Source organism: Salvelinus alpinus, chromosome 1, assembly GCF_045679555.1.
Source record: "Salvelinus alpinus chromosome 1, SLU_Salpinus.1, whole genome shotgun sequence".
In the NCBI taxonomy this organism is placed as follows: Eukaryota; Metazoa; Chordata; class Actinopteri; order Salmoniformes; family Salmonidae; genus Salvelinus; species Salvelinus alpinus.
In genome coordinates this window covers 82,936,960-82,964,489 of record NC_092086.1, presented here as the reverse complement: position 1 = coordinate 82,964,489, position 27,530 = coordinate 82,936,960, and the positions used below count along the sequence as shown (strand labels likewise).

Genomic DNA, 27,530 nt, shown 5'->3' with positions numbered 1-27,530 from the left:
CCTTAGGAGAATCACTTTGAAGCGGACTTCCTAGGTCCCATATCCAATGGCTGCCAGCCCAACAGCAACCATTCCTCCATATAGAATATTTCCAGATCCTTGATATTCTTCTTCTGCGCTTATGGACTGCCCTCTTAAATTCAAACCACAGGTTTTCAATTGGGTTCAAGTCCGGAGACTGAGATGGCCATTGCAACATGTAGATTTAACCATTTATTTGTGGAATTTGATGTGTGCTTGGGGTTATTGTCTCGCTAGAAGATTTACTCGAGGCCAAGTTTCAGACTCCTGAAGAGGGCAGTCCATAAGTACAAAAGAAGGATATCAAGGATCTGGAAAGATTCTATATGGAGGAATGGTCTAAGATCCTTCCTAATGTGTTCTCCAATCTCATGAAACATTTTAGAAAAAGGCTCAGTGTCATTATCCTCACAAGGGGAGGGCGCTGGTATATTGAAAACATGGGATCCAATCATTTTTTAAAACTTGTTAAACGTAATCTATTTCTCTGAGCAATTGTATTAGTATAAAATAATATAATTGTTGAAACAATTTGAGCACACAATACAGCTCAGTATTTGCATTACTTATTTGAGACAGTCTTTTTTGCTCATCTTTATCAAGGGATCAAATCATTCCAGACCCCACTGTAAGTTCGTTACATAAGAGAACTCACCAACTCCTTACTGTTGATGATATTCTGTAGCAGACAGACAACATTTTTGCCCTCTGTGTCCTTACCCTCAAACCCCTTGGTCCATTTTTTCAACACAAACTGGAATTGAGAATCATATAAAAAAATAACACCTGTCTATCTAAAGTAAGTGATCTTTTTAGTCCCTTAATACAACTTCTATATCAGATACGTTAACCCTTTAACCCTATTCTCAACCGTCTGGAAGAGCATGTTTTGACAATGGATTTAGAAGTGGACATGAAAAAATCTTCACTTAAATGTGATTGGTCAACTTCCCCAGCCTTCCTGCATCAATTGACATAATTGGTATACTTTGGGTTGCGGGAGTTCAGGGTTGTGGCACTCTAACTTCCCTACTCAGAGGGCTGTCAGAAAACCAAAAATCAATCTCAGAAAACTTCAAATCGGTCACCAAAGATATGGGATAAAAGGCAGGAATTCAGTTGGTGGGGGATTAATATTTCACCACTCCTGTTAGTGGAGACCTTGAAGATTATGAAAATATATAGTTAAAATGTAAAAAAGCTCAAAAGCAAGAACTTTGTAAAAAATGTACTCAACCAGTTGGTTGATATGTCAGTAAAAAGTACTGTGGACTAAGAATAGGTACATAATTTTTTTAAATGAAAAACAATTATAGTTTTAGGTCAGTTAGGATCACCACTTTATTTTAAGAATGTGAAATGTCATTATAATAGTAGAAATAATGATTTATTTCAGCTTTCATTTCTTTCATCACATTCTCAGTGGGTCAGAAGTTTACATACACTCAATTAGTAGCATTGCCTTTAAATTGTTTAACTTGGGTCAAACGTTTCGGGGTAGCCTTCCACAAGCTTCCCAGAATAAGTTGGGTGAATTGTGGCCCATTCCTCCTGACAGAGCTCCTCTAACTGAGTCAGGTTTGTAGGCCTCCTTGCTCGCACACGCTTTTTCAGTTCTGCCCACAAATGTTCTATATGATTGAGGTTAGGGCTTTGTGATGGCCACTCCAATACATTTACATTACATTTACATTTAAGTCATTTAGCAGACGCTCTTATCCAGAGCGACTTACAAATTGGTGCATTCACCTTATGATATCCAGTGGAACAACCACTTTACAATAGTGCATCTAACTCTTTTAAGGGGGGGGGGGGTTAGAAGGATTACTTTATCCTATCCTAGGTATTCCTTAAAGAGGTGGGGTTTCAGGTGTCTCCGGAAGGTGGTGATTGACTCCGCTGACCTGGCGTCGTGAGGGAGTTTGTTCCACCATTGGGGTGCCAGAGCAGCGAACAGTTTTGACTGGGCTGAGCGGGAACTGTACTTCCTCAGAGGTAGGGAGGCGAGCAGGCCAGAGGTGGATGAACGCAGTGCCCTTGTTTGGGTGTAGGGCCTGATCAGAGCCTGAAGGTACGGAGGTGCCGTTCCCCTCACAGCTCCATAGGCAAGCACCATGGTCTTGTAGCGGATGCGAGCTTCAACTGGAAGCCAGTGGAGAGAGCGGAGGAGCGGGGTGACGTGAGAGAACTTGGGAAGGTTGAACACCAGACGGGCTGCGGCGTTCTGGATGAGTTGTAGGGGTTTAATGGCACAGGCAGGGAGCCCAGCCAACAGCGAGTTGCAGTAATCCAGACGGGAGATGACAATACCTTGACTTTGTTGTCCTTAAGCCATTTTGCCACAGCTTTGGAAGAATGCTTGGGGTCATTGTCCATTTGGAAGACCCATTTGCGACCAAGCTTTAACTTCCTGACTGATGTCTTGAGATGTTGCTTCAATATATCCACATAATTTTCCTGCCTCATGATGCCATCTATTTTGTGAAGTGCACCAGTCCCTCCTGCAGCAAAGCACCCCCACAACATAATGCTGCCACCCCTGTGCTTCACGGTTGGGATGGTGTTCTTCGGCTTGCAAGCCTCCCCCTTTTTCTTCCAAACATAACGATGGTCATTATGACCAAACAGTTCTATTTTTGTTTCATCAGACCAGTGGACAAGTGGACAAGTACGATCTTTGTCCCCATGTGCAGTTGCAAACCCTAGTCTTTTTATGGCGGTTTTGGAGCAGTGGCTTCTTCCTTGCTGAGCGGCCTTTCAGGTTATGTCGATATAGGACTCGTTTTACTGTGGATATAGATGCTTTTGTACCTGTTTCCTCCAGCATCTTCACAAGGTCCTTTGCTGTTGTTCTGGGATTGATTTGCACTATTCGCACCAAAGTACGTTCATCTCTAGGAGACAGAACGCGTCTCCTTCCTGAGCGGTATGACGGCTGTGTGGTCCTATGGTGTTTATACTTGCGTACTATTGTTTGTACAGATGATCGTGGTACCTTTTGGCATTAGGAAATTGCTCCCAAGGATGAACCAGATTTGTGGAGGTCTACAATTGTTTTTCTGAGGTCTTGGCTGATTTCTTTTGATTTTCCCATGATGTCAAGCAAAGAGGCACTGAGTTTGAAGGTAGGCCTTGAAATACATCCAATACCTCCAATTGACTCAGATTATGTAAATTAGCCTATCAGAAGCTTCTAAAGCCATGACATAATCTTCTGGAATTTTCCAAGCTGTTTAAAGGCACAGTCAATTTAGTGTATGTAAACTTCTGAACCACTGGAATTGTGATACAATGAGTTATAAGTAAAATAATCTATCTGTAAACAATTGTTGGAAAAATGACTTGTGTCATGCACAAAGTAGATGTCCTATCCGACTTGCCAAAACTATAGTTTGATAACAAGACATTGTCGAGTGGTTGAAAAACGAGTTTTAATGACTCCAACCTAAGTGTATGTAAACTTCCGACTTACACATTGGTTAAACCACATTTCAATTCATCAATATTCAGACTACAGGTTGCCTGTAAAATAATGCATATAATAGCAATAAAAAATGTAGTTTGACCAGAAAACCATTTTGAAGGACATTGCACTATAGACCACCTTAAAATGCATTAATTTCAATGTAATTAAATACTTGTGTTTGGACATACAAAAGTACCATAATTTGTCCAAATTTGATGTCAGTCCTCATTTAACAATGCTTGCCTACCTATAAAAGCCATTGAAGCAGACCTAAATTAATGCTTGTTATATTGTTGAGATTAGTAAAATTGCTATGCATATTTCCTTTCTAATATGGCTACCTGGACTATTTGCATTGACCCCCCCCCCCCCATTTTCACACTGCTGCTGCTCTCTGTTTATTATCTATGCATTCACTTTACCTCTATCTACATGTACATATTCATATCAAATCAAATGTTATTTGTCAAATACACCGAATAAAACAGGTGTAGACCTTACTGTGAAATGCTTACAATCCCCTAACCAACAATGCAGTTCAAGCAATAGAGTTAAGTTAATTTTGTAAATATTTTCTTAAGTAAAAATAAAATAAAAAGTAACACAATAAAATTACATAACGAGGCTATATACAAGGGGTACCGGTACTGAGTCAATGAGCGGGGGTACAGGTTAGTTGAGGTAACAGTCTATGACTTGGGTGACTGGAGTCTTTGACCATTTTTTGGGCCTTCCTCTGACACGCCTAGTATATAGGTCCTGGAAGGCAGGAAGCTTCCCCCCAGTGATGTATTGGGCCGTACGCACTACCCTCTGTAGCACCTTATGGTCGGATGCCGAGCAGTTGCCATACCAGGCGGCGATGCAACCGGTCAGGATGCTCTCGATGGTGCAACTGTAGAACTTTTTGAGGATCTGGGGACCCATGCCATATCTTTTGTCTCCTGGGGGGGGGGGGGGGGGGGGTTGTCGTGCCCATTTCACAACTGTCTTGGTGTGTTTGGACCATGATAATTTGATGGTGATGTGGACACCAAGGAACTTGAAGCTCTCGGCCCACTCCACTACAGTCTCTTCAATGGGGGCCTGTTCAGCACTCCTTTTCCTGTAGTCCACGATCATCTCCTTTGTCTTGCTCAAATTGAGGGAGAAGTTGCTGTCTCTGACCTCCCTATAGGCTGTCTCATCATTGTCAGTGATCAGGCCTACCACTGTTGTGTTGTCAGTAGACTTTTTGAAAGCTGTTCTTTGGGGGAGCCACACACCCATTTCACTTCAGATTTCAGAAGATGGCGTGGGGGCCAGAAAAGAGGCCAGGTAGAAACCGACCGTAATAGTTTAACAAGATAAATCTCAACTGAGTTTATTTCCGCTTTTACAACATTGAGTCTCTGCCGTTCACATTGGCTTCCACAACTAGAACAGTCCACAGTCCAGAATGTCACCTTTTATTTTAGGCTACCTTTCATACATACACTATGTATTTACTTGGATAGTGAAGCTAAAATGTGGGATTTGAGAAATATTTTCACAGTAGAGAATATCACCTTTTATTTAAGGGTATTTTCATGAATATCGGTTTTACTGTTTAGAAATGAAAGCACTTTATGGATCTAGTCGCCCCATTTGAAGGGGTCATACGTATTTGGACAAATTCACTTGAGTATTTAGTAAAAAATGTACTATCGAGTCCCATATTCCTAGCACGCAATGACTACATCAAGCTTGTGACAAACTTTTGGATGCATTTGCAGTTTGTTTTGGTTGCGTTTCAGATTATGTTGTGCCCAATAGCTACTGCAGGAAATGTATTACTTGTGTATTTGAGGTTTAAAAATGCTTCTGAAGTTTGTAATTTCGACTTAGAAATATGAAACTTGATTTTACCTTACAAAAAAAGGATAATTCACATTATTATTATCCTGCTGTAGCAAACTGACTCAATTAAGATCCAACATCTGCAATGTATCGTGTCATTTTGGAGTCACTTATTTAAATAAGAATGTAATGTGAGCCCATAGTTTGGATCACTGTGTGCATTTTTTCCTAGTGTGTAAAGATGAATCGAATCTAACAGATTTGTAAGAAAGTACACAAAAGAAACATTTAGATGTATTATTTAATCCCACATTAACACACATTTGTATCACTTGATTCAGTGTAACAAACAATACAAAGAAAAGATATTTAACGACCCAGGGTCGTTACAATATGCAGTGGTATAAAAAAAAGCAGTTGACAGTATTTTCTATTTTTTAGTAAATTTGAATTTCCTATTGAATTTCCTCCCTCTTTGTCTGGGCCTGGAGGAGGAAGTACAGGAAGAATACTGGCGCTTGAAGTCAATAAGGCAGTCTGTGGCTTCTGAGATGGAGGTGAAGGATCGGATAGGCGAGGTGCTCACTCTGAAACCTGGGACGGCGATGTCTCCACTTCCCCCAGACTCTCCCAGAGCCTCAATAAGGCCACTGAAAGCAACAATCACATAGTTATAAATGGCAGGGTCATGATCATTAGAGCACACCGTAGTAAAACTTTATGCAACGAAAAAGGAAAAGTGTTTATTGGACATGTCCAGGTAGTTCCTCCCTCTTTCAGTCCATTTTGTGCCTACTGAACATGATCCAGGTGTGAGCTAGAGGTAGTACACTGATATTGTTACAGTGACACTGTCGATAGTCACCAAACAATCAGGCAAGCACTAAACTTTGCGGTCTGCTTACCATCTCATATTCACAAAATATGTTAATATGCATTCATAAACTATTAAACCAGAAGACAATACACCACTTCAAACAAATAACTACTTACATAGGGGTACACAACAGTCTTCGTCAACAATGGACAAATATGAAGGCAAAAGCTTATAATGGAGTTGCTATGATGCTTTAGAGAGCTATTTATCAGGGTGTATCCTTGACAGACAAACCCAACCAGGGTCTGCTTATCAGACTTCCCTACCTATCACACACATGGTACAGCCTATGTCACCAGGGGTGGGTGCTACAGTAGCATTTAGTCAAATGGAGTTTCCCAAAAATATCCATCAGTGCATTTCCCGTTTTGCTTACGTGTGTTGGCTCCTGAAGGCAGTGTCACATGGTCCGGCCTCAGCAGTCCCTAAAAGGAGACCAAGTAGAGTGAAAACATTGGCTCTCTTTTTCACCCTTTCAAACAAGGTGGAACGAGGCATTTTGAACATGTAAAACAACATCACAGTTTGAGAGAGTGAGTGTACCTGAATCTCTGTGCTCTGTCTGGTCCAAAGCACTCAGCAAGTCTCCACTCTGGAAGATCATCCATCACACAGAGGGAAGAAAGAGCAGAAGACCCACGGTGAGTGCTACACGACAGCTAGGGAAACCACACTGTCTGCAATTAACTACCAATGGTCTACAACAGCTGGCTTGGTTTTGATAACTACATATACAGTGTGTAATGCTGTGCAATAGTGCTAACTAGGAGTACCTGTCCAGCCCTGGATATAGCCTTGGACACATCTTGGTTTCTGATGCAGTCCTCTACGTGCTTCTCATAGTCCCGTAGATGAAACAGCTGCTGACACAGGAAGCACTTCTCTCCCTGCACTGCCCTGCTCGGAAGACAACACAACACAGACAGGTTAAAAGGTATGATCAGGTTACTCTATAGTAGGGATGTCAAAATAATTTAGCCTAAAGTGACGTTCCCTGTGAATGTAAACTAGGTATGGGAGACTAGCTGTTAGACCAAGGTCAATCCGCTCATACCTACTTACTTGCCAGAGCCAGAAGAACAGGGCTGCTCCTCTCCAAATTTCTCTCCCCTTCTGGTCCTCTTCCTATGAGACTTCACTGTAACTACATATTAAGCAAGGGATTGGTTTACGCTCTGGGGTCAAACATAATATTTCACTACACATCCTTGACTTGCATTGTTCCTTTGTCAACATCCTTGCATAAACAACAGAGATTACTTTAGATGGAGCTGAATAAACGAGTGTCTGTTGTATGCGTGTCTAACTGCGTGTTCTCACCTTGCGATTGGCTCTGAGCCATCATCTCCTCTTCCTCCATGTTAGCGGTACTACCGTCACAGTAGGCAGCGTGCAGCTCAATCTCCGTCAGGGGGAAGGGGCGCATGCACATAGGACAGTCCATGCTGGGGCTCTGAGGGGGTGCAGGTTCTGAGACCCCACCCTGTACCTCCCCCGTCTCCTCCATTTCCACCCTCACATCCTCTCCTCTAGCAGGACTCCTAACAGGGCCACTCCTCCTCTCCTCTTCCACCTCCATCCCCTCTACACGCTGCTCCAGAGGATGGGGTGATGAGAGAAAAGTCTGGATCTGAGGCAGGGACTGCCTCTCTGGTTGGGGCTAGGGGTAACCAAATCAAACCACAGACATAAAAAAACACAACCATGATAGACATCTACAACCTCACAATTCGATGAACACAGCCAATATTTCTAGGTGTTGGATGAAAGAAGGAGAATCCGTCAGAACTGTAATCAGAATGCTCTGTTTAGGTGTGTCATTTGTAGTGCAGAAGTTACTGACCTGTGCAGGGCTGGTGACCATCAGGTCTTGGGTGCCATCGTCACCGAGTTGGGTCTCTGCCATCAGAATCAACAAGGAAAAATAAAGGCATGCCAATTAAAAGCTACATATTCTGAAGTGAAGCTCACCACATTTAGTATTTAGTTCTAAATGCAACCATATACACAAAGTATAGCAAACAGACATTAGGCACACCTTCCTAATATTTTTTATTTCACCTGTATTTAACAAGGTAGGCTAGTTTAGAACAAGTTCTCATTTACAACTGCGACCTGGCCAAGATAAAGCACAGCAGTTCGACACATACAACAACACAGAGTTACACATGGAATAAACAAACATACAGTCAATAATACAGTAGGAAAAAAGTCTATATATAGTGTGTGCAAATGAGGTAAGATAAGGTAGGTAAGGCAATAAATAGGCCATTGTGGCGAAGTAATTACAATATAGCAATTAAACACGGGAATGGTAGATGTTCAGAAGATGAATGTGCAAGTAGAGATACTGGGGTGCAACGGAGCAAGATAAATAAATAAATACAGTATGGGGATGAGGTAGTTGGATGGGCTATTTACAGATGGGCTATGTACAGGTGCAGTGATCTGTGAGCTGCTCTGACAGCTGGTGCTTAAAGCTAGTGAGGGAGATTTGAGTCTCCAACTTCAGTGATTTTTGCAGTTCGTTTCAGTCATTGGCAGCAGAGAACTGGAAGGAAAGGCGGCCAAAGCAGGAGTTGGCTTTGGGGGTGACCAGTGAGATATACCTGCTGGAGCGCGTGCTACGGGTGGGTGCTGCTATGGTGACCAGTGAGCTGAGATAAGGCAGGGCTTTACCTAGCAGAGACTTGTAGATGACCTGGAGCCAGTGGGTTTGGCGACGAGTATGAAGCGATGGCCAGCCAACGAGAGCGTACAGGTCGCAGTGGGGCTCTGGTGACAAAACGGATGGCACCGTGATAGACTGCATCCAATTTGTTGAGTAGAGTGTTGGAGGCTAGTTTAGAAATGACATCGCCAAAGTCGAGGATCGGTAAAATGGTCAGTTTTAAGAGGGTATGTTTGGCAGCATGAGTGAAGGATGCTTTGTTGCGAAATAGGAAGTCGATTCTAAATTTAATTTTGGATTGGAGATTAATGTAAGTCTGGAAGGAGAGTTTACAGTCTAGCCAGACACCTAGGTATTTGTAGTTGTCCACATATTCTAAGTCAGAACCGTCCAGAGTAGTGATGCTGGACGGGCGGGCAGGTGTGGGCAGTGATCGGTTGAAGAGCATGCATTTAGTTTTACTTGCATTTAAGAGCAGTTGGAAGCCACGGAAGGAGAGTTGTATGGCATTGAAGCTCGCTTGGAGGTTAATTAACACAGTGTCCAAAGAGGGGCCAGAAGTATACAGAATGGTGTCGTCTGCGTAGAGGTGGATCAGAGAATCACCAGCAGCAAGAGCGACATCATTGATGTATACAGAGAAGAGAGTCGGTCCAAGAATTGAACCCTGTGGCACCCCCATAGACTGCCAGAGGTCCGGACAACAGGCCCTCCGATTTGACACTCTGTCTCAGAAGTAGTTGGTGAACCAGGCGAGGCAATCATTTGAGAAACCAAGGCTGTTGAGTCTGAATGTGGTGATTGACAGAGTCGAAAGCCTTGGCCAGGTCGACAAATACGGCTGCACAGTAATGTCTCTTATCGATGGCAGTTATGGTATCATTTAGGACCTTGAGCGTGGCTGAGGTGCACCCATGACCAGCTCTGAAACCAGATTGCAAAGCGGAGAAGGTACGGTGGGATTCGAAATGGTCGGAAATCTGTTAACTTGGCTTTCAAAGACCTTAGAAAGGCAGGGTAGCAGTTTGGGTCTAGAGTGTCTCCCCCTTTGAAGAGGGGGATGACCGCAGCAACTTTCCAATCTTTGGGAATCTCAGACGACACGAAAGAGGTTGAACAGGTTAGTAATAGGGTTTGCAACAATTTCGGCAGATAATTTAAAAAAGAGAGGGTCCAGATTGTCTAGCCCGGCTGATTTGTAGGGGTCCAGATTGTGCAGCTCTTTAAGAACATCAGCTATCTTGATTTGGGTGAAGGAGAAATGGGGGGAGGTTTGGGCGAGTTGCTGTGGGGAGTGCAGGGCTGTTGACCGGGGTAGGGTAGCCAGGTGGAAAGCATGGCCAGCCGTAGAAAAATGCTTACTGAAATTCTCAATTATAGTGGATTTATAGGTGGTGACAGTGTTTCCTAGCCTCAGTGCAGTGGGCAGCTGGGAGGAGGTACTCTTATTCTCTATGGACTTTACAGTGTCCCAGAACTTTTTTGAGTTTGTGCTACAGGATGCAAATTTCTGCTTGAAAAAGCTAGCCTTAGATTTTCTAACTGCCTGTGTATATTGGTTCCTAACTTCCCTTGAAAAGTTGCATATCACGGGGGCTATTCGATGCTAATGCAGAACGCCACAGGATGTTTTTGTGCTGGTCAAGGGCAGTCAGGTCTGGAGAGAACCAAGGGCTATATCTGTTCCTGGTTCAATTTTTTTTGAAAGGGGCATGCTTATTTAAGATGGTGAGGAAGGCACTTTTAAAGAATGACCAGGCATCCTCTACTGACGCGATGAGGTCAATATCCTTCCAGGATACCCGGGCCAGGTCGATTAGAAAGGCCTGCTCGCTGAAGTGTTTTAGGGAGCGTTTGACAGTGATGAGGGGTGGTTACGGATGCAGGCAATGAGGCAGGGATTGCTGAGATCTTGGTTGAAAACAGCAGAGGTATGTTTGGAGGGCAAGTTGGTTAGGATGATATCTACGAGGGTGCCCGCGTTTACGGATTTGGGGTTGTACCTGGTGGGTTCATTGATAATTTGTGAGAGATTGAGGGCATCAAGCTTAGATTGTAGGATGGCCGGGGTGTTAAGCATGTCCCAGTTTAGGTCACCTAGCAGCACGAGCTCTGAAGATAGATGGGGGGCAATCAGTTCACATATGGTGTCCAGGGCACAGCTGGGGGCAGAGGGTGGTCTATAGCAAGCAAGCTTGCCGCTGAGAGATTTGTTTCTGGAAAGGTGGATTTTTAAAAGTAGGAGCTCGAATTTCTTGGGTACAGACGTGGATAGTAAGACAGAACTCTGCAGGCTATCACTGCAGTAGATTGCAACACCGCCCCCTTTGGCAGTTCTATCTTGTCGGAAAATGTTATCGTTAGGGATGGAAATTTCAGGGGTTTTGGTGGTCTTCCTGAGCCAGGATTCAGACACGGCTAGGACATCCGGGTTGGAGTATGCAAAAGGCATCCGAGTTGGAGTGTGCTAGGGCAGTGAATAAAACAAACTTAGGGAGGAGGCTTCTAATGTTAACATGCATGAAACCAAGGCTTTTACGGTTACAGAAGTCACCAAATGAGAGCGCCTGGGGAATGGGAGTGGAGCTAGGCACTGCAGGGCCTGGATTAACCTCCACATCACCAGAGGAACAGAGAAGGAGTAGGATAAGGCTAAAGACTAAAATAACTGGTCGTCTAGTACGTTCAGAACAGAGAGTAAAAGGGCACGGTAGAATAGATTCAAGGCAGAATGTACAGACAAAGGTATGGTAGGATGTGAATAGTAAGGGTAAACCTGTGCATAAAGTGACGATGAAAGAGATATTGTCTCTAGAATTATCATTTAAACCAGGTGATGTCACCACATGTGTGGTAGGTGGAACTTTAGTGTTAACTTCTTATGGCTGCATCCCGCTACCGGGCTCGATGACAGCAGCCAGTGAAAGTGCAGGGCGCCAAATTCAAACAACAGAAATCTCATAATTAAAATTCCTCAAACATACATGTGTTTTATATCATTTTAAAGGTAATCTTGTTGTTAATCCCACCAAAGTGTCCAATTTCAAATATGCTTTTCAGCGAAAGCACTACAAACGATTATGTTTGGTCACCACCAAACCACAATAAGCACAGCCATTTTTCCAGCGAAAGATAGCTTTCACAAAAAGTAGAAAGAGATAAAATTAAATCACTAACCTTTGATTATCTTCATCAGATGACACTCGTAGGACTTCATGTTACACAATACATGCATGTTTTGTTTGATAAAGTTCATATTTATAACAAAAGATCTGAGTTTACATTGGCGCGTTACATTCACTAGTTCCAAAAACATCCAAGTGATTTTGCATAGCCACATCGTTTCAACAGAAATACTGATCATAAATGTAGATGATAATACAAGTTATACACATGGAATTATAGATATACCTCTCCTCAATGCAACCGCTGTGTCAGATTTCAAAAAAACTTTAGCCTTTTGTCAACAGGGGGTGCTGTTAGCACTTAATTTTTTTTGACATTGCCAAATTTAACTGCCTAGTAGTCAATTCTTGCTCGTACAATATGCATATTATTGTTATTATTGGATAGAAAACACTCTAGTTTCTATAACCGTTGGAATTATGTCTCTGAGTGGAACAGAACTCTATCTACAGCACTTTTCCTGACAGGGAGTGAGATTTCAGAAATCTTGGCCTCTGGTCCCAGGTCAGTTTTAATGTCCCTGTGAATGCTATGAGGATACAAACACTGCCTACACCTTCCTCTAGATGTCAGTAAGTGGTGACAATTTGAATGGAGTCGACTGCGTAATCAGGGCCCGTATAAAACACAAAAGACCGGAAGTAGCTTTCCTTTGGACCCTGCGCTCGACGCGAGAAGGACGTTGGACCGACCTCTTTCCAAGCCTTGGTTTAGCCAGTAATATATCGCCGGTCATGTTTTTACTTGTTATAGGTGTTAAAAACATCATAAGGTAGTTAATTTAAACCGTTTTATAGCAATTTATATCCGTTTAGTGCGATTTTGAGGCATTTATTTGTGACACCCTTCCATGAGCTGGGCACGTTTCCTGTACATACCGAACGTTATTGGCCATTTCGACGGGACAAGAGGACATCTTTCGACCAAAAGACGATTAGACCGGAGAAAGGATACATTGGCCAAGATTCTGATGGAAGAACAGCTCACAGTAAGAACTATTTATGATGATAAATCGCTGTTCTGTTGAAAAATTTTAAACGCATATATCGCCATTTTGTTATGTGTAGCTTCGCTTGGCGGACCCGGTATTGCACAGTAAGGATAATTTTTGAAATGTAAGTCAGCGATTGCATTAAGAACTAATTTGTCTTTCGATTCCTGTCAACCCTGTATTTTTTAGTCAAGTTTATGATTAGCTATCGATTAGACTAGATCACTCTCAAAGATAGCGCCCGACATTTTCAGGCCAGTTTTGCTACTATTCTCATTGTATAACCACGTTTTTTTGTGGCTAAATATGCACATTTTCGAACAAACTCTATATGTATGTTGTAATATGATGTTACAGGAGTGTCATCGGAAGAATTCTGAGAAGGTTAGTGAAAAAATTTATATATTTTGGTGATCATAACGTTGTCGCTCCCGTTGCCTTGGATTCATGCTGGGGTAACGTTTGCACATGTGGTATGCTAATATAACGATTTATTGTGTTTTCGCTGTAAAACGCTTAGAAAATCTGAAATATTGTCTGAATTCACAAGATCTGTGTCTTTCCATTGCTATGCTTTGTCTATTTTTATGAAATGTTTTATGATGAGTAAATTGGTAATACACGTTGCTCTCTGTATTTATTCTAGTCGAGTTGTGATGGTGGGTGCAATTGTAAACTATGATTTCTACCTGAAATATGCACATTTTTCTAACAAAAACTATCCTATACAATAAATATGTTATCAGACTGTCATCTGATGAGGTTTTTTCTTGGTTAGTGGCTATCAATATCTTTATTTGGCCGAATTGGTGATAGCTACTGGTGGAGAGAAAAAATGGTGGACAAAGAAAAATGGTGTCTTTTGCTAACGTGGTTAGCTAATAGATTTACATATTGTGTCTTCCCTGTAAAACATTTTAAAAATCAGAAATGATTGCTGGATTCACAAGAAGTGGATCTTTCATCTGGTATCTTGGACTTGTGATTGAATGATATTTAGATGCTACTATTTACTTGTGACGCTATGCTAGCTATGCTATTCAGCTTTTTTACTGGTGGGGGGTGGGGGGTGCTACCGGATCCGGGTTTCTAACTCGGTAGAAGTTAAGGAAAAAGCAAATCATGCAATAATCTGAGACGGAGCTCAGAACAATAGCCAAATTAGCCGCCATGTTGGGGTCAACAGAAACCAGAAAATACATGATAAATGTTTCCATACCTTTGATGAACTTCATCAGAATGCAGTCCTAGGAATCCCAGGTCCACATTAAATGCTTGATTTGTTCGATAATGTCCGTTATTTATGTCCAATTAGCTACTTTGGTTAGCGCGTTAGCGGTAAACAATTCCAAAGTCACAAAGCGCATCCACTATAACGTGACGAAATGTCCAAAAGTTCCGTAACAGTCAGTAGAAACATGTCAAACGATGTACTGAATCAATCTTTAGAATGTTGTTAACATACATCTTGAATAACGTTCCAACCGGAGAATTAGATTGACTTCAGAAGAGCGGTGGAACGGAGGTCCTCTTCATGTGAAGGCGCGTGTTCAATGCGTGGTCACCTCATGGCAGTGATTACTAATTCCTGTCTCCTTCGGCCCCCCTTCACATTAGAGTCATCAGACAAAGTTCTATTGACTTGACATCTAGTGGAAGCCGTAGGAAGTGAAAACTCATCAATATCTCGCTGTAATTTCAATGAGAGCTTGGTTGAAAATCGGCCACCTCAGAAAAAATCCAAACAGGAAGTGGAACTTCTCAGGTTTTTGCCTGCCATATGAGTTCTGTTATACTCACAGACATAATTCAAACAGTTTTAGAAACTTCGGAGTGTTTTATATCCAATACTAATAATAATATGCACATATTAGCAACTGGGACTGAGGAGCAGGCAGTTTACTATGGGCACCTCTGTGCACCTTTCATCCAAGCTACTCAATACTGCCCCTGCAGCCATTAGAAGCTAAGTAAGGCGTATTGAGCAGGGCTAGAGGCTCGACAGTGAAATAAGGCAATAATTACTAACCAAAACAGCAATGGACAAGGCATATTGACGTTAGTGAGAGGCATGCGTAGCCGAGTGATCAAAGGAGTCCAGTGAGTGGCTTCAGGCAGCTAGCGGGCCTTGGAGGGACGTCGCAACGGAAAAAAGTCTGTTGTGGCCCCCCTCATGCTATTACATTGGCAGACGGATCAGCAGGGCTCCATGTGGTAAACCAGGCAATTTGGCAAAATAGGTATAGTGGCCAAAGAATTTGTCCGGTGGGCCTCTTAAACTAACAGTCCGATGTGCTCTTGACAGCTAGCGGGCCGAGGCTAGCATGCTAGCGGATGGGCATTTAGGGGATGACGCGACGGCGGAGCCAATTGAGAAAACCCCATCGGGCGAATCACGTCGGTGTCCAGTCGTGATGGGTCGGCGGGGGTCCAGGCCAGTTGACAAAATCGGTATTGTAGCCCAAGGAGTGGCTGATGGACCTCTTTGGCTAGCCGGGAGATGGGCCTGGCAGATGGGCCTAGCAAGGCTAGCTCCAGGCTAATTGGTTCTTGCTTCGGGACAGTGACGGTAGCCAGGAGTGGCCACTCGAATAGCAGCTAGCTAGCTGCGATGATCCGGGTGAAAAAAAAAAGGTTCAGAGCTTGCGGTAGGAATCCGGAGATATGGAGAAAAAGAAATCTGATTTGCTCTGATTTGAGTCGCGCTGTGCAGACTGGCGAGAGTTGTCCGTGCTACACTATACATTGCTGTTTTTTTCTCAAACTGAAATTAGGCGAACTATTCGAATATTTGCAACCAGGAAATGGTGTGGAGTGATTTCTGCATATACATGCACCTTTAATGACAGTCATTTATAATCTGTGAAATCAATTGTAATTTCGGTGACACTTTACTTGACACCCAGTGTTATAACACGTTATAACAGTCATAACCATGTAATAATGTCATAACAGCTGACAACTCGTCATAACTGTCATGACCCATATATTTACACCTGTTGTGACACATATTGCATTATTTTATGGTACCTACATAAGTGTCAACACACGTTTATTAAAATTGTTGTTTTTCCCTGCCAAGAAGTTTCCTTATGTTTGAAAGATTTTTTCTTAAATCCTTTGTTATGAATTCTTTACAGATTTTCATCATATTTTAAATAACTTGGATCAGTTTGCACTTCCTACGGCTTCCACTAGATGTCAACAGTCTGTAGAACCTTGTCTGATGCTTCTACTGTGAAGTGGGGCAGAAGGAGACAGGAATGAGTCAGGTCTACCATGAGCTGACCATGCTCTGACCATGCGCGTTCACATGAGAGGGAGCTCTGTTCCATCGCACATCTGAAATCAATGGAATTCTCCGGTTGGAATGTTATTGAAGATTTATGTTAAAAACATCCTAAAGATTGATTCAATACATCGTTTGACATGTTTCTACTGACTGTTACGGAACTATTTGACATTTCGTCTGCTTTTAGTGAACGCGCTTCCCGACTTTGGATTTGTTTACCAAACACGCTAACAAAAATAGCTATTTGGACATAAATGATGGACATTACCGAACATTTCTTGTGGAAGTGGGAGTCCTGGGAGTGCATTCCGACGAAGATCAGCAAAGGTAAGTGAAGATTTATAATGCTATTTATGAGTTGTGTTGACTGCACAATTTGGCGGGTAACTGTATGGCTTCCTTTTGTGGCTGAACGCTGTTCTCAGATTATTGAATATTGTGCTTTTGCCGTAAAGCTTTTTGAAATCTGACACAGCGGTTGCATTAAGAACAAGTGTATCTTTAATTCTATGTAAAACATGTATCTTTCATCAAAGTTTATGATGAGTATTTATGTTATTTGATGTGGCTCTCTGCAATTTCTCTGGATATTTTGGAGGCATTTCTGAACATGGCGCCAATGTAAACTGGGGGTTTTGGATATAAATATGAGCTTTATCGAACAAAACATATATGTATTGTGTAACATGAAGTCCTATGAGTGTCATCTGATGAAGATCATCAAAGGTTAGTGATGAATTTTATCTCTATTTCTGCTTTTTGTGACTACTGTCTTTGGCTGGAAAAATGGCTGTGTTTTTCTGTGATTTTGCGGTGACCTAACATAATCGTTTGTGGTGCTTTCGCTGTAAAGCCTTTTTGAAATCGGACACTGTGGTGGGATTAACAAGAAGTGTATCTTTAAAATGGTGTGAAATACTTATATGCTTGAGGAATTTTAATTATGAGATTTCTGTTTGAATTTGGCGCCTTGCACTTTCACTGGCTGTTGTCATATCAATCCCGTTAAGCCATAAGAAGTTAACTGACTTGCCTAGTTAAATAAAGGTTACACTAAGAGCATAACATTTCTACACCCTAATTTTGTAATTCTAGTCTAACCAATACCCAAACGGAGATTCAGTAAAAATAAAAATCTCATTGATTTATCAAGACCAGTCCCCATGCTTGTCTCAGAGCAGCGCAAAACGGTGCTAAAATAGTTGTAGGCTATTGCTTCAAATCCTATTTCTTCTAACTTCAATATGCTCTAGAAATAAATAGGACCTACACCAATTAACAGAACATTACTCAACACTATTGAGACTCATGTCGCCTACGGTAGGCCTACAGTATATCGAAAAATAAGACGTGACTCTCCGCCAATAATTACATAGAGGATTGGAGGATTCTAAATTAAAACCAAAAGCCACCTCATAAGTCTCCCGGTGGAGGCCGGCACGGGTATCGACCCTGCATCTGTAGCAACGCATTTTGCACTGCGGGAGCTCCCATCCACAAAGTATCAAAATACAGAGAGGTGTTGGTAAAGGTATATTGTCCTGCTAATAGCCCATAATGGGCTATTATAATACAGTACATGGTGTCCAGGTCAGGATAACCAAAAATTTTTTTTATTTAAGACTATCAGAAAGGATGTTGGTACTTACTTATTTTGATCCAAAGCCATGAATGAGTGAGTCACTCAGCTTTATGTAGGTGCCGGGCTATATGACTGTGTCATCAACTTGATAATATATAACGATATTTTGGAGGTTATTTTGTTTTCAAAAAAACGAAAGAGAGCGATTGTAATCTGAATAGAGGCCAAAATAATGTTTGTAAAGGCAAAAACATTTATTTCTGTTTTTAGAGGGAGACAAACACTGGGCCAATTGTGCGCCGTTCATAAAAGGCCAAAATATAGCCCTGCTAATAGCTATAATGGCACTGTACAATGTGACCGTGTGTGTTTGAAAGAGTATTTTCCAGTAAGCAACAATTTGTTTACCTTCATTAGACAACTTTGTGCCAATATTTCTGTAATTTAGTGATATTTATTCCCATAGTAATTTGTTATGGATCCATAACTAAATAAACATCAGCATTTTGAAAGAGTATTTTTATAATTATTTTATTAACAAAAGCATAAAGATGCCATTATTAGTTACAATGTTTTAGTTTGAATGTGCAGACTGGCACTAAGAACAGAACAGCGAGAACATTTCCCTAGTCAGCTCCATTATTAGTGCAATGCACCTTAAAGTGTTGCCAGTGTGGCGGTCCACCCTCCCTTCCTTCCTTCCTTCCCCATGGGCTAGGTCGGTATTCTGTGCACAGCACTGCGGCCCATCCAGTGCCCCCGTGCCTTGAACATTGCGCGCTTTCAGTGGATATAGTTGAAGAAGTGCAAGGCAATCCCAATGTGCGCCACTCGGGAGCCATGACCAATATATATTGTCCTGCTAATAACAGGGTTAATTATATCTGTGAGAATATCCAACGGGCTTTTATATAATTCTAAATTAATAATAATCACTTTGTTTAAAAAATATATATATTTTGGAGATGATTTTGTTTTCAAATAAGGTAAATAGAGCGAGAAAAAGGCCATTCTTGAAGATGGGGTGAGACATTGTTACTAATTTGTAAATAAAGCCAGTTTGTTATTTAGAATTATTCATTTCTGTTTTTAGAGGGAGAGAAACCAAAACACTAGTCATCTCATGGGTATCCCAGTCGAGGACGGCACAGGTATTGGACCAGCATCTGAAGCAACACAGCTTGCACAGCTATGCAGTGTTTTAGACCGTTGCACCACTCAGGCGCTGTACAACGTGACCGGTCGGGAGTGGCCTACAGTACGAGCAAAATAATCCTAATAAAATAAATTTATAAAAACTTAGTGTAACAATAGTTTAGTAAGTAATACTGAAGTTGTGCACAATTATCAGTTTCTATTTAGGTTTATGTCACCCATTCATTGTCAGTTAGAGACACAGTAGGACCAAAAAGCATAATCAGTGCTCTAACTCCCCCTTGCGCTGGTCTGGAGCAATGAAGTGGTGACGTCCTAAAACACAAACTACCTCTAAGTCCTGAAGCATAATCGCACAACTTTTAGTGGAGCAAGCACTGTAGGTATCATAACCAGCCATAAAATAACACAATATATGTCACAACAGGTCTAAAAATGTGTCATGACAGTGTTATGACCATATGACAGGTTATGAAAACTTGTCTGCTGTTATGACATGGTTATGACAGTGTCACAACATGTTATGACGCTGGGTGTCAAGTAAAGTCTTACCATCATTTCTTATACCTGGAACTTCTAAGCCACCGACATCCACCACTTCCTCCCCCATCCTTTCTTCCTCCTCCCTCTTCTCTCCCTCATTTTCATCTTCTTCCTTTTCCTTCTCCAGCGGGCCAGGCAGTGGCGATGGTCTTCTCTCTTCCTTTCTAAGGCCAAGACTCCTGGAAATTGGAAATCAACACGTTTTTATTCCTGTGCACATTTAAAGGACTTGTATCATTGAGATTATAGACAAGCTAGGTCCATACTGTATAATGTAGCAGTTTAGGCCTCCCTTTCTTACCTTCGAGGTAGAATTTGTTGTTGATTGGATTCTACATGAAATACAGGTGAGGGCGATTTCTTTGGGAAGACAAAACAAAGAGATACTTTTCTGGGGGAAAGCATCAAGTGGATTGACCTTTCCACAAACTGACAAGGAACTTTCATAAAATGAGAGGCACTGTTTTTAGCCTTATATTATAATATAGTATTAGTATTATAATAACACATTTGGATTGTAAATAGTTGATAGCACTATCTGGTGGTAATATAGTGTGACAAGGAACTTTCAGTAAGTAGTGTAGTATCATTAGAGCCTTTGGTATGATTCATGCTTTTAAATGAATAATATTTATATTGTTAACACAGCCTTTAGAAATACATAAATGTATTGCTCCAAGCTCCCTATAAGTATTGACAAAAGTTAAGCAATACTCACTTCGTCTTGTTCAGGAGTGGACACAAACAGTGACTGATAGTCCTTCCACTCCAGTCTTCCTCTCCTCCCTCCCTCTTTCGTCCCTCCCTGTGACTGCCGCCACTCCCTTTCCTCACCATCATCCTCTACCACCTCCACTACCTCTTCCTGTTGGTTCCTCACTCCCTGCACTTCTTCCTCCTCTTCCTCCAGAAGTTCTGGGGCCCTGTGTCTCTTGGGGCGTCCCCTCCTGGAAAAAGGTCTCTCTGGGGGCCCAGGAAGGACAGGCTCCCCCCAGCCTGCCTTCCTCAGCAGACCCCTCTGGGCTTCCTTCAGGCTCTTCTCATACACCTCCAGCTGGGACATGATCACCTGTAAGGAAAAATCTGTTAATTCCTATCAGTTACATACTCAGTTAAAAGTCATGACATCTGACATCAGGTCAATGATGGATGGAGTGCCTACAATACAGTAGCACACAGAATTTATACAATGCATTCGGGAAGTATTCAGACCCCTTGACTTTTTCTACACTGTTACATTACAGCCTGATTCTAAAAAAATATTAAATAAAATGTTTTCCACAATATAAATGCAATACCCCATAAGGACAAAGCAACAAACAGGTTTTTATAAAATGTTAGCAAATTTATTTAAAAAGAATACCTTATGCACATTAGTACTCAGACCCTTTGCTATGAGACTCAAAATTGAGCTCAGGTGCATCCTGGTTCCATTGATCATCCTTGAGATGTTTCTACATCCACCTGTGGTAAATTCAATTGATTGGACATGATTTGGAAAGGCGCATACCTGTTTTTTATAAGGTCCCACAGTTGACAGTGCATATAAGAGCAAAAAGCAAGCCATGAAGCAAGCTGTTCCTAGGCCGTCATTGAAAATAAGAATTTGTTCTTAACTGACTTGCCTGGTTAAACAAAAGGTAATTTTTTTTTAATGAAGTTTAAGGAATTGTCTGTAGATCTCCGAGACAGGATTGTGTTCGAGGCACAGATCTGGGGAAGGCTACCACAACATTTCTTCAGCATTGAAAGTCCCCAAGAACACAGTGGCCTCCATCATTCTTAAATGGAAGAAGTTTGGAACCACCAAGACTCTTCCTAAAGCTGGCCGCCCGACCAAACTGAGCAATTGGAGGACAATGGCCTTGGTCAGGGAGGTGACCAAGAACCTGATGGTCACTGACAGAGCTCTGTGGAGATGGGAGAACCTTCCAGAAAGACAACCATCTCTACCATAAGGCCTGATTGGTGGAGTGCTGCAGAGTGGCCAGACAGGTACATAACATCCCGCTTGGAGTTTGCCAAAAGGCACCTAAAAGACTCTCAGACCAAGAGAAACAAGATTCTCTGGTCTGATGAAACCAAGAATTTAACTCTTTGGCCTGAATGCCAAGCGTCACGTCTGGAAGAAACCTGGCACCATCCCTACGGTGAAGGATGGTGGTGGCAGCATCATGCTGTGGGGATGTTTTTCAGCGGCAGGGACTGGGAGACTAGCCAGGATCGAAGGAAAGACGAACGGCGCAAAGAACAGAGATCCTTGATGAAAACCTGCTCCAGAGAGCTCAGGACCTCAGACTGGGGCAAAGGTTCACCTTCCAACAGGACAACGACCCTAAGCACACAGCCAAGACATCACAGGAGGGGTTTCGGGACAAGTCTCAATGTCCGTGAGTGGCCCAGCTAGAGCCTGGACTTTAACCCGATTGAACATCTCTGGAGAGACCTAAAAATAGCTATGCAGCGACGTCCCCATCCGACCTGACAGAGCTTGAGAGGATCTGCAGAGAAGAACGGGAGAAACTCCCTAAATACAGGTGTGCCAAGCTTGTAGCGTCAGACCCAAGAAGACTCAAGGCTGTATTTGCTGCCAAAGGTGCTTCAACAAAGTATTGAGTAAAGGGTCTGAAACTGTTTTTGCTTTGTCATTATGGGTTATTGTGTGTAGATGGATGAGGGGGAAAAAACGATTTAATCAATTTTAGAATAAGGCTGTAGGATAACAAAATGCGGAAAAAGTCAAGGGGTCTGAATAGTTTTCAAATGCACTGTATGCCCCTTTTTTGTGTTCCCAGATGTTCCCACATTGACTCCTAATCCAGAGAATGTCTGTGATAGAGAATAATAAATTAAGACTACATCAGAGGAAAGATAAAGAATAACCTGCGTGTAGGCATCTGGGTCCTGCCCTCGCGGACAGAAAGGCACGCCCCAATAGTAGCACACCACTCCCCCATCCCCCTGGCCGCCTGTGGGGGGAGAGAGGTGGCTGGAAGAGGCCTGGGGCTGGTGGGAAGAGGGGTATCTGGCTTGTGCCTCATCCTGGCTCCCTCTACCTGCAGCCTGTCTGGGGAGAAAGGGGGAGGGAGATCCATACATGCCCTTGAAGGTGAACTTCTTCCGGATGCGCTTGGACCGGCTCTCTCCGTCCTCGCACGCGGAGTCTTCGGAGATGTGAGTGCGTTTCTTGGGGACGAGGCAGGGGCTGTGTATGTGTGGAGGGGAACAGTGGTGGCTGGTGTTTGTGGAGAGACACTGGTTGCTTGGTTGTGGGAGGTCATTCTCTTGTGGGAAGACTGGGCTGGGCAACTGAGCCGACTGCGAGAGAGAATTTCCCACAATACACTGTAAATTAGGTTTCAGGTGAAGTCAAGGGCTAAATAACAGTACTGGTAGTATACAATCTCTTGTAGTTCCTTGGCATCACCTTTGCAGGACCGTCTTCCTCTTCGTCATCATCTGACCAGCGTAGGGCCATATTACTGGTTAACTCCTGCATTGGCTGAGTCTCCAAAGCCAATGTAAGTTCCTCTGAATTAAGGTCTTCTTCTGCAGCTAAAGAGAACAATCATGCCAATACATACATAGGATCAGAACATAGAAAGCCAAAGGGCAGGAAGAGGCCATATGAACCTGCCCTACCGCTATTACTTGCTCTCATTAAAACAATGTGTTGGTGTAACATTATTCTGTATGTATGATAGTTGTTAAAACAATAGAAAGCGTACCAAACTTTGCAGGCGTACTAATCCTGTTTACAGCGCTCTGCGAGGATTCACCCTGACGTTCCTCTTGGTCAACAACTTTGTCTGCAACTCCAGCTGTCTTCCTTATAGGCATGAGTCTCTTGTTCAGGGACAGGGTTGTTCTGAGGCGTGGTGGAAGGCACTTTGAGGATTCGCTGCTCTTCACATCCTCTCTGTCTCTATCCTCATGGTCTTCTGATGTAGATACACTTTCAATACAGTCCTGTGGACCCTGGTCCCTTATCTGATCAGTTCTGGGGAAGACTGGGCTTCCGGGAAAGGTGGGACTTGCCGCTTTCTCTTCTTCTCCTGTATCACTACTGGAGAACATGGCGCTTTTAGGAAAAGTTGGACTTGCCTCTTTTTCTTCCTTTCCTGAATCAGTCTCAGAGAACATAGGGGGACTCCCTTGGCCTGGTTCCCCGCCTGCAGTTCTCGCTGTCCTGGAGAACACAGGGCTTTTGGAGAATGTAGGGCTCTTTGGCTGAAAAGACTGAGACATCTGGGACTTTGTGGAAAGAGTTAAGCTTGGAGGACCCTCTTGAGAACATAGTAGGAACCCAGAGGCCTGACAGTCTACTATGAGGTCCTGGCTGAGCTTATGCAGGCACAGGATGAGTTTGCTGGCTGAGGGGACTGTAGTAGCGAGAGGTAATACAGGGGACTTCTTCCTGAGTTGGGACTCATTCTCTGTGGACTTGCATTCCTGAGATTCGACGTGGGCTGAGAGGTTTCCGAAAGGGTTCTTTAGAGAAGACCCCTCCTTAAAATGGCATAGAAAATGTGATTAAAAAAACGTTTATTTTACCATTATTTAACTAGGCAAGTCAGTTAAGAACAAATTCTTATTTTCAATGACGGCCTAAGAACAGTGGGTTAACTGCCTTGTTCAGGGGCAGAACGACAGATTTTTACCTTGTCAGCTCGGGGATTCGATCTTGCAACCTTTCGGTTACTAGTCCAACGCTCTAACCACTAGGCTACCTGCCGCCCCGGTAACATCACTAGAACTAAATTGATTTGGAATGCAATCTAGACTGGTGATGATTGAAAGATGTGGCATTTAGATATAAGTAAGTAATTGGTTCTTCTAGACCTACATTAATGCTTATTAACACAAGTCTTCAGGTTAAAGTATCGATCAGACTCATAGAAGTTAAATCTAGGCCCATAGTAGCCCCGAAGAAAGACAGAACTACATGATTGCCATGACAGACAAATAATGAGGCACCACTGACCTGTGAAGAGAGATGCATGGAGGTGGAAGCTTGGCTGAGGGGAGAAGACTGGGAGTAGACCTTCTGGGTCTGAGACAGGTCAGGCATATCTAGTAATGGACTACCCTCTTTTTTCCCCCTCCTGCTGGTTTCTGGATTAGCAACCCCTACACTAACACCTACATCGTGGGCTCCCTCCCTGTCAGCCACACCATGGTTGGGGTAAGAGAGCTTCCGCCTGGGGGGCTGTATGCTGCTCTCTGCCTCTGGAGGGGAATGTTGACATTTCTGGGTAGGGCTCCCGTCCACCAGCAGAGATTCTGAGTGGGGATGAGTGGGTCTGTCCGCCTGGAGGGATAGAACAACACTCATGTATCACAGGAATAGATACAATGGGAGAAACATTTGTGGTTTTATCTGAAATAATGGCGAGGACTGTGACTGTACTAGAGGAAATGTCCAGGCGACCTTTTATTTCTGTCAGTATTCTCTACACTTACGTAGAGGCTTTCAGCGATGGCCTTCCTCATGGTCTCCTCCTCCTGTCGTTGCCTGAGAGCAGTATTGCTGGCCTCCTGTTCACTCAGCCTCATGGCCAGGTCCAGCATCTCTTCCTCAGTCATCTCTGAGAAGAGAGGGGACTGCTTCAGTACAGTAGATGACAAAGCACCAACTAGCAGTGCTTCAGTGGTTACATTTTGGTGATTGATCATGACTCATTTCCATTACAATATGTACAGGGGAGTTTTGTAAGGAGCCCCGGCGCTCAGTCTGAACATTAACACGCATCACTTGTCTAACGGTTTTGGGCGGCAGGTAGCCTAGCGGTTAAGAGCGTTGGGCCAGTAACCGAAAGGTTGCTGGTTTAAATCCCTGAGCCGATTAGGTGAAAAATCTGTTGATGTGCCCTAAAATGTAAACGCATAACAATCTTATCTTTCATATCAACTAGAAAAAATAATAATTAAAAAAAAAAGTTCAATTGATACACACCTTTATAGGGTTAGTGTTCTCACGCGACCATTTATCCATGTTACAGCCTGTGTTTATTGGAAAACAGACAGTAGACCTGTGCTAATTAGCTACCTGCATCTAACACCTGTGTGTAAACGGGAGACAAACGTGTTGTCACAAAATACTGTCGACTGCAACTGTGTTAACACCGGTTAAAACAGTGTAGAGTAAGTGTGTATTTTGCATTTGTGAAATTATTTTGATGTGATATGAAAGTAGAGAGATTTATGTTTCTATAACCATACTGCAATTGAGAATCGACTCACGTTTGAGTATTTGGCCGTTTTGGCTTCCAGAGCCAAAACAGAACATGTAAGGTCCTTGGACTAAAACAAGTTAAGTTAACGCTAGGCTCCTTTAGTCCATTATTGGGCTAATGTGCTACATGAGAATGATACGTCTAATTCGCTACGTTACAAATAAAGAGACGTATGTTGGACAGTATACCGTTAGATCTTATTTTACTCTCCTCCCGTTTGTGCTCCTCTAATGATGTTGGTCTGAAATCTTCATCCTGGGTTAGAAGAGAGATGAGTTGTCAATTACAGATTATTTTATATCTTGGGTCAGGTGCCTTTCTTTAAGAGACATAAAAGTGGTCTGAAGCAGAAATACTACTTGGCCGACAATTATCAAGTATAGTATAGAGTTATTATTTTGTAGTTAACATTTAATGATAGGTCACTTTACACATATAGATAACCGGTAGTTCTGTATCCGTGTAGCTAGCTAGCCAGTGTGTAACCAACTAGCTAGCTAGCTAACGAGTTAGTCAGTTCAGCTGGTTAACGTTACCTCGTCGCTGTCTGAGATGACGACTCTGTCCTCTTCATGATCAACTGCTCGTCGTCGTTTCCTGGGACCATCATCAGTGTATCTGTTCTCTCGCTTTTTCCGAGGAGGCATGTTGCTGGGTTGAATTTGGTGCTTGATAACAAATATAGACGGTAAGTTAGCTTAGCTAGCTACCGTTAGCTATCCTTACGACTGGTGTCGAGGATGTCTGCACACCCATCTTCCTGAGAATTACGAAAAACCGAAAGTATAACAGTTACTTAGCTAGCTACGTATATAACGATACATGGAATTTAAGTTACAAATCATTCAGTTAGACTGATAATCACATCCAGTATTAGTAGGTAGGATTCCTACTTTTACCAAACGTTGACAAATCTCAATTCAAGAAGCCATGTTTTCTTCGATCACGTGACTCAATAAAAGGGAGGGCAAACTTTGAAGGGGACTGAAACTAATATTTTTTGTAACTAAAACGTCTCATTGTTCTGTCTTTGCCTGAAATGTACGGTGCACTACAATTGCACATTTCAAACAGGAAGAGCATGCTTTTTTAACGGGACCAGTTAAAAACTGTTCACAAATTAAACTACAGCAAGGTGTATTAAACGTCCCTGTGAAAATAATGTCCAAACGTGTGAGCAGAGGCCAGCAAAGTACTTTATGGCACTCTCAACAAACAAAAAAACCTTTGTGGCTTTCTCGACCAAACCAAATATGATCAAAACACTCTTATACTCATTGACCTAGATAACATTTCTAGCTCACAAACACATAATATTTGTTATTTCGAACAAACATTGATCTGTAGAAAAATATACAAAGCCAGGATTAAACCCTACTGTCAAAGAGGATGGGCCCTGCTAACATTACCACAACCACACCATCTTTGCTGCAACTGTCTTTGGTGTAGTCTGAGAGCAAGAGGTGAAGTGAGCACCTGACGTAAGAGGCTCCTGTCAATCTGTCTTCTTCGATGAGGTTTAAGGGAGGTTGGTATCCAATAAATGTTGCATTACTGCCATCAACTAGACTGGATTATAACTCCCTTATATTTTGCTTGGGACTTTAAAAAAAACTACCATCTAACCCTACACTCATTAAAAACCCACAACCCTACTCCACTAAATCTATCTAGTCGTACCTCAGGCCAACA

General features: G+C 42.6%; 1 protein-coding gene across 5 annotated transcripts; it reads right to left on the bottom strand.

Annotated features, from left to right (window-relative positions):
• Positions 1 to 5,588: 5,588 nt before the first annotated feature.
• Positions 5,589 to 27,270, bottom strand: LOC139531915 (BRCA1-A complex subunit RAP80-like). 5 transcript variants are annotated; one of them, XM_071328884.1, is made up of 17 exons: positions 26,375 to 27,262; positions 26,027 to 26,093; positions 25,066 to 25,190; positions 24,587 to 24,913; positions 23,331 to 24,111; positions 23,030 to 23,157; positions 22,486 to 22,947; positions 20,321 to 20,671; positions 19,904 to 19,962; positions 19,612 to 19,781; positions 8,026 to 8,081; positions 7,503 to 7,842; positions 7,245 to 7,326; positions 6,956 to 7,079; positions 6,726 to 6,774; positions 6,559 to 6,607; positions 5,589 to 5,955 (listed from the first exon to the last, which is right to left on the bottom strand). In XM_071328884.1, the coding sequence occupies exons 1-17, from the start codon at positions 26,483 to 26,485 to the stop codon at positions 5,736 to 5,738; spliced, it is 3,501 nt and encodes a 1,166-aa protein (XP_071184985.1). In that variant the 5' UTR covers positions 26,486 to 27,262; the 3' UTR covers positions 5,589 to 5,735. The 5 variants fall into 5 exon arrangements, with proteins under 5 accessions (XP_071184985.1, XP_071184995.1, XP_071185002.1 ...); XM_071328894.1 differs by having other exon boundaries at positions 19,627 to 19,781; positions 26,375 to 27,261; XM_071328901.1 differs by having other exon boundaries at positions 22,486 to 22,920; positions 26,375 to 27,261.
• Positions 27,271 to 27,530: the final 260 nt, after the last annotated feature.